The 16,513-nt window shown below is 38.1% G+C and overlaps 1 protein-coding gene across 5 annotated transcripts in view; it reads left to right on the top strand.

The window, feature by feature from the left end:
* The window catches only part of apaf1 (apoptotic peptidase activating factor 1), a 179,356-nt gene that overhangs the window by 13,005 nt on the left and 149,838 nt on the right, over positions 1 to 16,513 (top strand). For all 5 annotated transcript variants that reach the window (XM_052033698.1, XM_052033700.1, XM_052033699.1 and 2 more), the window contains 5 exons: positions 3,659 to 3,805; positions 4,589 to 4,775; positions 11,131 to 11,328; positions 14,133 to 14,316; positions 15,304 to 15,416. In XM_052033698.1, the coding sequence (XP_051889658.1) occupies positions 3,668 to 3,805; positions 4,589 to 4,775; positions 11,131 to 11,328; positions 14,133 to 14,316; positions 15,304 to 15,416 (820 nt within the window). In that variant the 5' untranslated portion in view covers positions 3,659 to 3,667. The remainder of the gene's footprint in view (positions 1 to 3,658; positions 3,806 to 4,588; positions 4,776 to 11,130; positions 11,329 to 14,132; positions 14,317 to 15,303; positions 15,417 to 16,513) is intronic.

Genomic DNA, 16,513 nt, shown 5'->3' with positions numbered 1-16,513 from the left:
AGCAAAGTTTTATACAGCAGCAGCATAGCTTCCAAACTTTCATACTCAATGCCCTGATCAACAAAAACAAGCATGCCTTTTGCTGCCTTTACCACCCTATTCCCTTGTGTTGCTACTTTCAGGGACCATGGACTTGCACCCGAAGATTCCTCTGCATTATCAATGTTCCTAAGGGTTCCACCATTTACTGTACACTTTCCTCTTGCATTTGCCCTCCCAAAATACACCACCTCACACTTGTTCAGATTAAACTCCACCTGCCATTTCTCTGCCCAAATTTCCAACTGATCCTTTTCTGCTGTATCCTTTGACAACTTTCCTTGCTATCCGCAACTCCACCGAATTGCATATCATCTGCAACCTTTCTAATCAGACCATGTATTCGTTTTCAATATTATTTATATATATTACAAACAACAAATCCCAGCACTGATCCTCACGGAATACTGCTGGTCCCAGACCACCAGACAGAAAAACATTCTTCTACTACTACCCAGAATTCACAATGCATCTGCCAGAACTGGACAGTGGTGATTGAAGGCAGTTGTGTTCAGCAGAAGCCAGCTGTGGGAGTTCTGTGCTGCCCTTTTATTATAGAGTCCAGAAAGGCAATGTGAACATCACATTTCCCAACTTTCAGGCTGTGAAATGTGCCTCCTGAACTTGCATTGGGTTAATCTGTGCCAAGTACACTGGGCCCATTGAAAGCAATAGGAGAAATCATCCAGTCAGTGAAAGTTTTTCTTACATATTTGTTTATATTTTGTGACCTGGGCATCGCTGGCACAGCCAGCATTTATTGCTCATCTTAAGTGTCTTTGAGAAGATGCTGGTGAGGCCACAGTACCACTGGGTTGTGAGTTCCAGGACTTAGACCCAGTGAAGATGGTGGAGTGGTGATATATTTCCAAACCAAGATGGTTTGAGGTTTGGAGGGAACCCACCAGGGGTTGATGTTTCCATGCATCTGCTGCCCTTGTCCTTCATGCCCTTGTCAAAGTGTTAGAGCAACTGCAGTGCATTTTGTGGATTGTACTCCAGAGTCACTATGCACTGCTGTGGGGAATGATTATTAGTTTATAGGAATTAATTCTTTTAAGTGTGTGTGTTTTTGTACTCAACTTTATTTTTAATTTTTTTATCAATATATTTAATTTTTGTCAGATCTCAAATGACTGTAGATTTGAAAGCAGCGGAGACAGATGGCGTCCCATTGGGATTGGGGTTGTGCAGTGTTCAAGTCTTCACTACTGTCACCCATTTAAGACATAGCTGTGGCAAAATTTTTTCTCTGAGGATCATGAGTCTTTGGAACTCCCTTTCTCAAAGGCTGGAGGTAGTAGAGCAAATTTCTTGATGAGAAAAGGGGTGAAAGGTTATGGAGATAGGCAGGAATGTGATGTTGAGGTTACAATCAGATCACCGTGAGCTTTAGTATAACAAAAAATCAAAAGCCCCCTACGTCCTGTTTCTCTTTGGCTGTGCTTACTGCACATAAAGCAATATAAAGAGTGATCTGGCTTGCCAATAGCAGTTAAACTAATTGGACCAGTTAAATCAGAAAGCAGACACATTCTTCCCACGTCAATCACATTAAAATTTAGCTTATGTTTGTGATTAAACTTTGGAAAATCATTTCTCGCCGTGGTACTCCCCATACTGTTGCAATGAAAGGTGACGATCATATTGGTTGTTATCAACGTCACCATGTTATCTGCATCCAGCCAGTGGAATGTGCTGTTCAATTGCCAGAAGTTGGATAACATTTCAAACAATAAAGAATTTCTGTGAATTCACGAAAAGTGTGAAGTTAGGAAGAAAAATGTGGAAGTCAAAAGTATTTTTCTTTGTGATATTTTACTGGGATGAAGTTGGAGAAATAGTTTTATTAAAACTGCACAATAATGAACTCCAGATGTACTTGCATCCTAGTGCTGTAAAGTTTCCCTGTGGTCTGACTATCTGTTGCTTATCAAAATGTATCATCCTGACTTTAAATAGGCTGCCTACAGTTTCTGTTCAATTTGTGCTTCGGAGGGTTATTTGGCTTTACACTTTATTCTTTTAGCCACAATAGAGTAGATAGACAATGTTTAAAAATAAAACTTTACATTCAAATATTTATAAGTTTATTGGTTAGCAGCCAGGTTTCTGGGGTCTCTGCATTAATCAGATTTCTGCTGTCCTGCAGTAACCAGACTGTCTCAGCAGGACAACTGCAGTGGCCCACTCCTCACTCCATGAAAGTCGATAATCTAGACTAAAATGTGTAATTGTCAAGAATTACTGTTTGTGGTCTGACTGCCCGAAGACAAATAGGTATTTGCTTTGTATTTTAGTTGTCTGCAAAAATACACTCTTTAATGAATTTATTTTCAATGTGTATTTGAAGAACACTATTTTTCTAAAGGCTCTTCTGCTTCCACATACATCTTAAGTCAATCATTTTTGCTCTCTGCTGCTGTCAACTTAAAACTCTGTGGTTGGAAAGGACCCATCCACTTGTTTCCTTTTAACTTTCAGTGGGCAAATCATGTGATCTCTTTTTACTGCCTCGCAATAGTGCTGTGAACAGGATTGAGATCTGAGTTTATGAGGTATTGTAGTAAAACCACAAGTCTGCTGTTTCATGTAGGTTGTTTCATCGGGTTGTATTACGTGATTTTTATTTCAGTGCTTTAGTTCATAAATTAATTGTGAACAGTCAAACAGCTGTCAAGCCAATGGGACATGTTGTTCAATTAACTGAGGTTGGTGGTGATAAAAAGGAAAAAAAAATCCACTTTAAACTGGTAGCTCATTAGGATTCTGAGGGATTTCTGCATTGTCAGAGGTGTGGTCTTTCAGGTGTGTAAGATGAGTAGCATTTCCTTGTTGAGGAAGACAGAAAAGGTCCAAAGGGTATAAAGACCAGTGGAGTTTCCTGGTGATCTAACCAGCATTTCACCCTGAATCAACTAAAAACAAACTGGACTGGATCACACTGGATTAGACATGCTGCCAGCACCTGCTCCCATTGCTGCACCAATGTTTTAAGCCGTGCAACTAAAAATGACCTTAAAACATTTGTGTAATGATCGGACAGCAACTAACAGAGACCTCACCCCAAACACTGCCCTGAATGACTTGGACAGGTTGAGCACATTAAAGCACTAAAAACATAAAAATTAAGAGAAGTACACAAAACAAAAAGTTGGCTACACTTGTATTTTTAATGAAAGCTGACAATCTCATTCAAGAGTGTTTTAAGAGTTGTAAAGAATAAAAGCACAGCTCGGAATTGCTAAATGGAGACACAAGAGACTGCAGATGCTGGAAATCTGGAGCAACACACAAAAAGCTGGAGGAACTCAGCAGGTCAGGTAGCATCTATGAAGGGAAAACCTGCTGAGTTTCTGCAGCTTTTTGTCTGTAGGGGGTGCTAAAGTTTGCTTTGTTTTTGTTAAAGTGTTAAAGTCCAATAATATTTCTGACTTATGATTGTGTCATTGTTTTCAGAAAACAATTTTCAAACTTGAAACATGAAAGATTACTTATTAAATTGTTAACTCTTGTTAGCAGATAGCACATTACATGTGCCCAGTTTAATTTTAATATTGAAGGTTTCAGCTGCGGTATTTCTATTTTAATATTCATGGTTTTATTAAATCTGCTTCAGACAGGAAACATGGAGGAACGAACTCGCAGTTGTTTGCTGAGGAATCGCTCTGCACTTGAGCAAGATATCAAGACCTCATACATTATGGATCATCTAATAAGTGAAGAGGTTCTGAATCTTGAAGATGAACAGAAGGTTAAAGTTCAGGTGATATATTTAATAAAGGGCATGATGGACATACCAGGAGGCAAATCCATAGTTTGATTATTACATTGGAATTTAGAAGAGTGAGAAGGAGTCTCATAAAAACTCATATAATTCTAACAGGACTAGATAGACTTGATATAGGGGAGATGTTCCTGATGGCTGGAGAGTCCAGAACCGGGGACCACAGCTCAGGAATACTATTTAGAACTAAGATCAGGAAAAATTTCATCACTCAGAGGGTGATGAACCTGTGGAATTCTCCACCACAGAACATAGCATAGACCAATTCATTACACAACTTCAAGAAGAAGGTAGGTATAATTCTTAATACCAAAAGGATGAAGGGAAATGCAGAGAAGGCTGGAACATGATAAAGAAGTGGATGATCAGCCATGTTTGTGGTGAACAGGAGAGAAGGCCCAAATGGCTTACTCCTGCTCCTGTTTTCCCTATTTCTGTGGAACACGAACACCTTCAAGTTCCCTGCTACTTCAGTTCAGACATATATTGTCATTTTTTTCGTAGTTGCATGGAATTGAAATATTAAATTCCATGTCTGGAATGCCCTAGCTAACAACTTGTCAGAGTAAATTGACACATGAACTAAAGTGGTTCAAGTAAGGCTACCACCACAATCTCAAAGGCAGTTCCATATGGGCAATAAATATGTGCCTTCTCAGTTATACACATATCCTGAGATGTAAATTATATCTGCTCTTTAACAATGGGAAAATGTTACGATGGAGAATAAATTCTTAGTTATGATTTTCACTTTTTTTCTAGGCTACACAGAAAGAACGGGCTGCTTTGCTTATTGATCTGATACTTAAGAAGGATAATTATGCTGTGATATCTTTCTATAATGCATTGTTGAATGAAGGCTACAAGGAACTTGCTGCTCTTCTTCAAGATGGCCTTCCAGTCATATCGACCTCAAAGAAAAGTTCCATAGACAGTTTGACACCTTATGGTAGGCATATTCTGTGTAAAATTTTGAGTCTTTAATAATTAAGTGTACAGACGACCCCTGCGTTATGGGGCTGTTGCATTCCTAGAACACAGTCCATATCATGATTTTCTGTAATGCTAAATCACGTCATCTGTGAATGTGTCAAGAAATGTGAGTTGAAAAAAATTTTGTGTTCATGTATTGACTTTTTACATAGATTCTGTGAGAATGTATTTTACTCTGAATCTCAAATCTTTGGGTAGTGATCTGTGAATCCTGTAAGGAAGAATTTCTGTTAGCTGAATGGCTGTAATGCTGGGGTCGTCTGTATTATACTTTTACTGTGGTGTATTTGAATCTAAAAATAGTGTTTGCTTAGCTCAGCCACCAATTTATTTCTGTAAACCACCTTAAAGTTCCTCAGTGCTTTCAAGGGGCTGATGTAACACAATTTATGTGGAGGTCATTTAATATTTCAATGCTATGTTGAAGAGAGACCCTGCAATTCTTGGTTCTCTTTCATTTTTCCACCAATGATTTAGGCTGGTAAATGGATCTGAAGTAATCAATAAAGTGACATCTCCTGGAGAATATATTTACAGCATTACAGTCATTGTAAGTTTGGATTCCAGCATCGTTTAATGCTTAATTTCATTTTAGATGTTCCATGAAGATGGCTTCTTGCTGAGACATCAATTACAGAAAAACTGAAATAGCATTTGAGCAGTGGTCACATTACACGAAAGCCTACATTTGATTAGGATATTCAAAAGTAACATTCTTGTTGAAATTGTAACATACCTTGGTCCTTTTACTTACACTGTAGTCAGTGGCAAGAATACACAAAATAGTGAAACATGATTCTTAAATCTCAGATGAGAGGAGAATTTGGAAAATACAGGGTGGAGAAACAGCATGCAAAACAAAGGAAAAAATTGAAAACAAAATATGTATTTGGGGCATCATATTACTTTTAAATTTGGTATTGTTCTATTAGGGTGACAACCTTGCATCTTGGAAAATCCCCACTAGTTAGTATTCATAGATTTAAGGTGATACGTAGATGGATTAGAAAGTTGTTGAAAATCTTTTTCTTGCAAAACATAGTGAGAAGATGAAATTCAGCACTATCAAGGGTGCTGGAAATAGAAATCTGCAAAACATTGCTTTAATCTTGGAGGTGCATTAAATGCTGTAATCAACATGGATCGCTATCTGTATTACTTGCTATTCTCCTGACTCCTTCACTATACTTGGGTAGAAGATGTTTGTTGCCCCTGGGCCATCTCGCTCTGTCTTTTTTGGTGAATTCCTGCTTATCCCTGGTTTATAGCTGAGTAGGCACTGCCCCGTATTTCATGATACCAATTCTGCCACACTGCCAACACTAGTGTAATGTCTTGAGCCATCACTCAGTCACCCTGACTTCATTTTGAGCTCTCCCTTGAACCATCATTTGTTTGCTTTGTGATCATTTTGTAGCATTTGCAATATTTAGTATCATGGCAATAAATTCTTTGGGAGTTTGCGGAGTAATCATGCCTTTTGAACACTGACTGTTGGCTAATCACCCTTTTTAAGGAAACACTAACTCATTGACAACAGAATGAGATATTGGTTTCTTCCCTCTTATTTTATCCTGAAGCTGAATCATGCCATGTTTGTTTGGACACCAGGCAATTACCCTGCTTTGTCCATCAAGCAAACATTCCCAAGTCATCTGGAACAACTTCAAGATAAAAACACTTTACACTTCATATATTGCTGTATTTTATCCCCCTCTGACTTTGTTTTATATCCATTTCTCACTTTTACAGAGCTTCCCTGCAACCACTGTTGTAAATCTTTCAATAATGTTTTAAACTTGCACTGATAGGTTTCTGCTCCAAAAGTAAAAGTAGGGAGAATGAATCTTCTACAACATTAAAATCTGCATTGTGCATTCAATACATTTGAGAAAATGTAGTTAATCACTAATTTGAAATTATCATATCAGCATCATTGCCTACATTTTGCACATCACCTATTATGTTTTAGTAATTCAAATTACTTAAGTATTCAAGAATTGCAGGATGAGGTCATGAAGATGGTGGTGATCTCCCTTCTTAAATCCCTGGCTTTCCTTCGCACCTGCTAAAGTAAGCAGGTTTCAGTAAGCACTGCCATTTGCATATTCCCCTTTGAAGACATATTATTCTGACTTGAGGTGGTTGAGGAGTGGTGGGGGGGGGGGGGGACATTGTTATCATTGCTGGGACAGAGGGTTAGTCAATGGATCTCACAACGCATCATGCAGATAATGTATAATTTTTAAATCATCTGTTTCTCTCTCTCCCTCCATCCTTCCTCCATCCCTGTTGAATATGCATTATTTAGTTTACAAATTGTAGGATAATCCAGCACCCTTAGGATCTTGGTGCTGGATTGACAGATTTTCTGGACCATATTACTCCTATTAATAGTTCACATTTTTAGATGTCGCACAGTAGTACAATAAATTTTCTGGTGAACCAGGTGAGTTTAAAGGGAGTGCAGGAAATAAAATATGGTGAGTTTTAAAGGGAGCTCAGGAAACAGGATTCCGGTGGGTTTAAAAGTGAGCAGAATTAAACCTTGGTTAGTTTAAGAAGAGTGTGGGAGCCAGGACCCCGATGTGTTTAAAGGGACATGGGAAGCAGAACCAGTTACTGAATAAAAAACTATTGGAGTTTTAATGTAGTGGATCGCAAACAAAACACCATTTCTCTTTCAAGAACCACTCAGGGTACAGATTAGGCATGATGGTCATGTGAGCTCTGACATGAAGGATGTGTCTGTGAGCAGCCATTGAAAGTTTTTGTTTCAATGAGTTTAAACTGATACGTATGCAAGGTGCATTTCCTGGAATGTGGAAATTGCTTTTGCATCTCAGTATCTCCATACATCGTTCTTTATCATTTCTTTGAGAAAATTTGAAATGAATTCTATCCTGTCGCTTGTTATGACAATTTTATTTCAAGAGTAATTTAAAAAGGAGATTGGTTCACTGATTTCAATTGCTGCTAGCTGTATTGATTTTAATAGAAGTGTTAATATTCTGCATCAGAGGATGCCTATTATCACTGTATAAAATCTTAGCCAACAGCTTAAGTTGTTCTTGCTTATCAGCTATTCTGACTGTGAACTTGAAACATACATTATTCTTGCAGATATAGTATCACTAACCACAGAAGAGTTTTATTAAACAAAATTAGAATACATGGGATTAGGGATAATTATTGCTGTAGAATGAGATTTGATTAACTGAAAGAAAACAGTGAATGGGAACAAGTAATTTTCAAGTTGGGAGACTGTAACTGGTGGCGTGCTATGTGGATTGGTGCTAGGGAATCAGCTGAACACATTCTTGATCCACTGATGAGGGGAACGTGTGCAATATGTTAGGGTTCAATACGTGTGCAATATGTTTGTGAAAGATTGAAAAGTGCAAGTGTTCAGAGGGTCCTGGATACATTTGTACATAAATCACTGGGAGTTTACATGCAGGTACAGCAAACAATTATGAAGAAAGACATCATTTTAACCTTTATCACAAGAAGACTTAAATACACGGAGGGGTTTGTCCTATGAGGAGAAGTTTAGCAGACTAGCCCTATTTCTTGAGTTTAAAAGAATGAGAGATGATCTCATTGAAAAGTTCAACATTCTTATGGAGCATGATGCAGAGATGATGGTTGGGTGTCTTGAACCAGGGATCAGCCATTTGGGATATAAATGAGAAAAATTTTGTTCATCTAAGCTCTGGTGAATGTTTGGAATTCTTTAACCAAGAAAGCTGTGGTGATTGAGTTGCTGTGTATATTCAAGGTAGAAATCAATAGATATTTCAATATTAAGGGAATCAAGGGATCTAGGATTAATGCAGGAAAGTGGTGCCAAGGTAAAAGATGTCATTGAATGGTGGAACAGGAGCAAGGGGCCAAATGTTTCTGGTTCTTATCATCTCATGCCCTTGCAGTTATATATTTGAATGTAAAACTCAGATAATCCATTTTCCTATTGTTCGGCATCTGGCTCAGCTGGTTGTGATTCCTGGGTTCCCTTTACACACACACACGATCAGGACTAATGATCACTGGAAAAGCAGGGACTAATCAAAGATAGCAGTAAGGCTTTGTTAGGGGCTGATCCTGTCTGACCAATCAGATTTTTTGAAGAGGTTAGGAAGTGTATTGACGAGGGCAGTGCAGTGGATGTGGTTAACATGGACTTCAGTAAGGACTTGGGTGAGATCCTGTGGGGAAGGCTAGTCCAAAAGATTAGGGCCAATGGGATCCAGGGCAAGTTGGTAAATTGGATCCAAAATTGGCTTGGCAGTAGAAGACAGAGACTGATGGAAAGGGTTATTTTGCTGATTGAATGCCCAGCGATATTCCACAGGGATAGGTACTGGAACCATGGCTGTTTGTAATGTATGTGAATGATTTGGATGTGGATGTAGGAGGTATGATAAATAAGTTTGTGGATTGGGGGATTTGTTAATAGTATGGAGGGTAGTCTTGTACTACAGGGTGATATTGATGTGTTGGTGATATGGGCTGAGAAGTGGCAGATTCAGTTTAATCCAGATAAATGTGAGGTGATGCATTTTAGGTGAGGCTAGGACATACACCATGAATGGTCGGGTCCTAGGGAGTACTGAGGAGTATTGTACAGGGCAAAGATCCTTGAAGATGACAGCATGGGTAGGTAATGTGGTTAAGAAGGCATATGGGATGTTGGCATTCATTAGTCTGGGCATTGAATACATGAGTAGGGGGGGTGATGCTCTAGCCTTAGAAAACCTTAGCCAGACCTCAGCTGGAGTACTATGTGCAATTCTGGTCACTACAGGAAAGATGTGATTGAGAGGGTGAAAAAGAGATTCACCAAGATGTTGCCTGGGATGGAGCGTTCAGTTATGAGAGACTGGAGAGTATGGGTATGTTTTCCCAGAAGTGGAGGAAGTTAAGAGGGGACATGATTGAGGTATATAAAATTGAGAGGTATAGATAGGGGTAGACTGCAGGAAACTATTCCCAATATCAGAGGCAGATAAAACTAGTGGACACTGATTTGTGGTAATGGCTACGAGATTGAGAGGAGACCTGAGGGGAACCTTTTTTATCCAGAGTGGTGAGGAGCTGGAATACACTACCTGAGAGGGTGATGGAAGCAGAGTTGCAGACAGCATTTAAGAAGTGTCTAGACAAACACAAATTGCTGAGGCTTAGAAGGCAATGGCCAAGTGCTGGAAGATGGGAGTAATATGGATGGGTGCCACTGGTCAGCATGGATGTGGTGGGCCAAATGGCCTCTTTTCATGCTGTATGAATCTATGACTCAATCTGTTGACACAATCAGTTCTTCTGTGCTTTGTTCCATGTGTTAGTTTTTCGTGTAGAAATGGTGAACACCAGTGACAATATGAGAATCAGAGGAATGATGTTGTCCTTGGGTGATATTTGTGTATTTTCAGTGGAAGTCGTGTACTCGAGCCTGAAGTAACATTTTTTTTTCTTTCCTGTCCCAAGGCTAGAAACATTTAGAGATAAATAAAACTGCAGTGCTCCCACTGGTAGACTGGTTGAAATTATTTACTTCTCTATACACGAAGGATTGAACCTGGGACATTACTCGTCTGCATGGCGCAGAACCAATTGCCTCCTGAGCTCTCCAAGGAGTCTTGGAAATATAAAATGAAGGAAAATATTCTGATATAAGTGTCTTATCAGTCAATTTTGGATATTCCTGTTCCTATTGCTGCTTTAATATTTCTTTTTGGCTGTGGAACTCTCTTTCTGCTTGTGGTTTTGGTGACTTTGCAAGGAACCACTTGTTTATCGAATATCATCATAAATAATGGCAATGTCACTTTCCAACTCTGGCATTTTCTACCTTTATTCATTTTTCATTCATCTTGTCTTCTTTGTTGTCAGTTAACCTTTTAGTAAATTGTGTCTTGAGTCACTGATCTATGTACCCCTCAACTTGAGTGATTTGGTATACAATTCCGTATGAAGCATATTGACCTTCTGAAATTTTAGTCTGGAACCTTGAGTATAACACATTTTTATTTGGTTTAGAAGTAGCCATCTGACTTTCTACTTTTGTTGTCCAAGTATTTTATTGATTAAACAGTTTTTGTCTTGAACATTAAATGTCCACAAAACCGTGCTGTTAAATTTACATGCTATGTAATGCTATCCAATACTAAAAATGAAAAAAAGATGTGGTGATAAAAATTGAGCTCAAAAGTGGTATCTGTTTATGGTTTCCAGAGAATGAATTGAACAGTTAATTTTGCTATATTTTGTGCAAAGGGTTCTTATTGTCTTGTAATATTCCTCTTCCACAGTTCAAACTATACTTTGTGAAGGTGGTGTACCGCAGCGTCCTGTTGTGTTTGTTGATCGGCCAGAGCTTGTGCAAACCATCAGAAATGAATTTTATAAATTGGAAAAGGAGCCCGGATGGATCACTATATATGGGATGGCAGGTTGTGGGAAGTCGGTTTTAGCAGCCGAAGCTTTAAGGAATCACAGAGTTATAACTGGTAAGTTTCATTATTGGTTAGAACTTACGCACTCTTTACATTTTCTGGTGTATTCTCTTGGTAAGTCTTATATTCAAAGTTGTGAATATTCTTTTTGAGTCCTTTACCTTGATATATATGCATCATATCTTAGATACAAATGTTATTGAATGGTATGAAACAAAGTTCTTTCCACATGCACAAGTGGTAACAGCTTGGAAATGGAAGTTCAATTCTTTGTTTTGATGAATCATTCATTAGTACAAGGCCGACTTTAATGTATTGGAACTAATGCGCAAGTGTGTTCCATGTCGGCTGATGCGCTTCAATGCCCTATAGTTTTAATATGCCACCTTAAGTTGCTTCCATCACCAACATCATGACCAAAATGATTTATTTGTCAATCCCTCCATTTAACTTTTGTCTTTGTTTTTGAACTCAAAATTGTCCCTTATTTTCATAGAATTGGCTAATGGCTATGTAGAGGTGGAGGCAATTTTCACATCAAGTCTATGCTGGTTCCTAGCAGTGCAAACCCGATCTGTGCTGGATCAGCTCCACTTCTCCATCGCATATCAAAACTCTTCCTCGGTCTTTGCGCTATCAGGTCTTTTTTTTAACATAGTAGTACTTTGAGATGTTTTTCCATGTTAACAATGTAGTATAAATGCAAGTTGTTGCTCTTACTGATTTGACAATAATTTTTCTTCTCAGTAGAATGAGCAGTTTTGTTTCTCTTTTCCTTCTCCAAGTTTAATTCATGACGGATCATGCAAAATGTTACATCTGAGGCATTTTCCTTGTCTAGCTAAGGTGGGGATGTGGTCAATGGAAATGCAGCACGTGCCTGCACTGTTATGCAGCCATTACACAAGCTCTGCCAGAAAAGAATCTGTAATCATACTGATAAGCACTTCTGATGGCTGAACGGAATTTCACACATTTACCATAACACTACACTGAAATCCCTCTGTAAAATACCAACAGAATGACCGAACAGAGGCTTCATTGGCATATTTCATACTTTTAACAATGGAACATCTCAAATTAAAATATGTTGATTGTTCTAATAATAAGGACTCTTTAGGACGGGATTAGAAGTATCCAAAACATTCTGTGTAATTTAATTAGGAGGCTGTTGCTACATTAGGCAAGTAATCAATTCTTTCCTGGTCAAAGTAATTCAGTTCATCTCCTTTGACCATGTGGTCAAGTAGATAAATTAAACAAATCTTTTCAAATTGTAGTTTTTTCAAGAGTATTTAACATATGTATATTGTGAAAAGAGGCCAAATTTGTGCACATGGTTTTTGTTTCTTGAACACTCCAAGTGTATTAAAACAAAAGACAGTTATTTGGTTGTGTTAATGCCAGGTATGTGGAAGTTCCAGTGACTCCTTTATATTGCACCACTCCAATAATCCTTTCAATATTAGAGGTTAGTCAGTTCTCCCCATCTCTTGACGTTGGTGCACCAGAGAACACCACAGGGAGTTTTCTTAACAAAATGTGTTATGTATACAGCACAGGAACAGGCCTTTCCAGCCCAATGAGCCTGCGCCGCCCCAACTACACCCTTGTTAACCTACCCGTACGTCTTTGGAATGTGGGAGGAAACCGGAGCATCCGGAGGAAACCCATGCAGTCATGGGGAGGACATACAAACTCCTTACAGACAGCGCCAGTAATTGAACCCCAATCGCTGGCGCTGTAATAGCGTTGCACTAAACGCTATGCTACCATGCCACCCACATGTTTTCTGTTCATACATATGAAGGAATCAATGAAGAATAGAAGAGAATTGATGTCTGGATAGCTCAACTGGATTGAATTGTTCCACAAATTTTTAATTGTAAAAATCCTGCATCTTGATGTTCCTGAGGAAGAGGCCTAGCAAGAGGTGAACTGATTGAGTCAGAAGTTGAAGACATCAAGAGGATGCATTGGCATCAATAGGACACTGCAAGGAAGTTCTGCCCATGGCACCTTTAGTCATTTGTTTTTGCGGTACTTAGCACCCACTGATGTATTTGTTGTACAGTATTTGACCCTCAAGTGCATCCTTCAGGTTTACAATTACCAAAACATGTTTGTAATTTTATTACTGTTTATTGTGCAGTGATGAAAAAAGTTACAGATTAATGGAAATGACACATGCATAGAATAATCTATGTCTCAATGTGTTCCCCAAGACTTGAATGTTTGTAGCAATTGTTTAATGTTAAAGGCCCAGAAGTTTCTGGAATGTTGGATCTTTTTCATATGCAGTTATCATTTACTTCTGGGATAATAAATCTGTTCCACAGTCTGGTCAACAATTATTTACTTTTGTGCTGGGTGAAGACAGGGTGAGCATGTTTTTAAATTGGTCCACCACACTGGCTTCTCCTGACCTAAATAATTACACTGGCCCAGGATAGTAGATGCCTTGACGTGGGTATAGACCTGTTTGCATAAATTCTAAGAAGGAAAGAAAAATACTTGCTTTGTAGCTTGTGTTGGTTATGTTGAGGGGTAAAGTGTTCCTTAAACAACCAGAGGGGATTATTTTCTAAATACACAAGTGCACCATTATTGTTTTACAAAATGAAAGTTTTAGTTGACTTGTACTTCTCCAGCTTTTTTGTACTGTTTCTTTGATATGCCGAAGAGTTTGATTCATTTTGGAGCAACAATAAACTGCTGGAGGAACTTGGGTCAGGCAGCAACTATGGAGGCAAAGGGGTAGATGAGTTTTCAGTTCAAGACCTTGCATCAGGACTGACAGCATCTGCAGTCTCTTGTGTCTCTGTCTGATTCATTCTTTCTGGATTGTAATTTGGCAGAATGTTTTCCTGGAGGAGTTCACTGGGTAGCGGTTGGAAAACAGGATCGCGCTGGTATTCTTGTTAAACTGCAGAATCTCTGCAGTCGATTTAATCAGGGATCCCAGACTTACCCAAGTCCCCCTCTTAACATTGAAGAAGCCAGGGACCGCCTCCGTTTCTTGATGGCACGTAAATATCCTAGGTGAGCAAGATAAAAGGTGTTTTTTCCCCAGCATGACACCATGTTGAAATCTGATGTATTTTGTTCAAAATAGCCTTGTACATTTCACTCTTAAAGATTGTGCAAGAAACTGAAGGGAAAGGATATAAAGGTTAACAAAACTATATAGTCTGCATAGTGTAATCTTAATTTGTATTTACTTAATTCAGATTATCTGATTGAATTATTTTGAACATGAAATTCTCGCTCTGTTTAAGATAATGTGCACATGCCTCGTGCAAAAATAGACAATAGGTCATCACAATCAGATGAGAGAATTCGAGAAGGGAAGAGTTTGGTGATGTGGAGGCTTAGCTTACTGTAATTTAATTGGAAGTCTATTGGAGTCAAACCCATAATAATGAGATGAAAGTGAGCCACCTGATTTGTGAATCGCAAGTTTTATGAGTTTGGGTGGTCACAACACAGCTGCTGGTTCATATTTGGAGTTTGAGAGTCTGACTGAGAGAGCTACTTTATGAAAAGTGGCCATGCCTCTGTGGTTGAATTGGGAAGCCTTTTCTGTACTTTGTGCTGTTGCAATCGATTTTTTTTGGACTTGAAATGGCTTGAGCTTTTTTATATACAACAGCTATATCGTAAACCATCCAAGTTCGCTTCTCTATGATTCATCAGAATGATTAAAACTAATTATTGAAATGTGTGGATTTGGAAGTAAAACTATTTTGAGGTGTAAATTTACAAATACAAAAGTCCTTGCAGTCTAATGTTTTCAAAAAAAATTCAGAAAAAAAGTTGCTTTAATAGATGCAACATCCCAATTGGAGTGAGGGGATTCAAATCAATAAGCCATCAAAGTTGAAGCTAGAAGCAAGCGTACGTCAAGAAAGCTACATTTGTTAAAACTTCTTTTCATGTTTTAATTAATAATTGTCACATCTTTAAGAAAGTAATTGGCTATGAAGCACTTTACATGCCTTGAAGTTCTCATTTTTTAATCTAATTCAGATCACTTTTGGTCCTTGATGATGTTTGGGACAGCTGGGTACTGAAGTGTTTTGATGTTCAATGTCGTGTTCTGATCACCAGCAGAGACATGAGCATTGCAGAAGCAGTATCAGGTAATGAGATTTTATTCCTGAAGTAATTGTTTTTGCAGTCTGATCATTTTTATCTCTTCCAAACTGGAACTTTTAAGGAACAAAAAAATGAAATGTGTTGTATTTTTTTCTGGCTTGTTTTCAAACTATTAAAGATGTTTAAAAAAGGAAATTTTGAAACTTTGATCAAAATATTATGGATGTGGTTGAGCCTGGTGAATGGTATGATTTCTAATGGTTTTAATGCCTCCAAGAAAATAATGTGCCCATTTGATTACCAACTTTGTGCAAAATATTGAGGTATTCAGCTGGATCTTTGCTGCATTTTGTTGCTGATCAATTTGACCATTTATTCAAAGGCCCTAATTTATTTCTGTAAGTTATCACATCCAGTTGAAGGAAATGTTTCCGTATTGAGGAAGGAATGAACCAAAAGAAACTGCCTTCATGCTGGCTGGAGTATGGATTGGAATTGACCACGACGCTTTTATATGCAACTAATGGAACTAATAAGAACCTGCCTGCAAAATTACCATAAGTTGTGATTTATATTCCAGAGATCTGAAAAATTAACTTATACAAATGGTAAATGTGCAGAGTATTTGGTATGTTATAAAATTGTAATAGGTATTTAAAAAGTTAAGGCTCCATTTCTGAATTTAAATGGCTCTGGTTCATAAACGATATTACAGATAGTGTCAAAAGAGAGGAAAGATTTGGCAAGATGAAAATCTAGCATACCGGGTGCAAAAAGATGAAAAAGAATTTAAGGGTCATCAAAGCTAACAGCAGCACTTTAATAAATATTTTAAGAAGGAAAAAATTATAAAAGGTATATGTAGATCCATAAACAGTGCATTTAGGCAAAATTCTAATGGATAATAAGAAAAAAGCAGGTATGTGAAATGAGTACTTTGCTCTTCTCCCCTACTGCAAACATTGATGCTAAGCGTATTAGAACCTAAAAGTAAGTAAAGGGGAATAATTTAACACTTTTAATGATGCCTTAAGGAAAATGGAATTTAAAACAGACAAATCTGTAGGAACCTGAAGATTTCCACTCGAGGATATCGAGGGAAATAGTCAAAGATGTTGCAGATGCATTAATTGTAATTTTC

Source organism: Pristis pectinata, chromosome 19, assembly GCF_009764475.1.
Source record: "Pristis pectinata isolate sPriPec2 chromosome 19, sPriPec2.1.pri, whole genome shotgun sequence".
In the NCBI taxonomy this organism is placed as follows: Eukaryota; Metazoa; Chordata; class Chondrichthyes; order Rhinopristiformes; family Pristidae; genus Pristis; species Pristis pectinata.
This window is presented reverse-complemented; position numbering and strand designations above follow the sequence as displayed.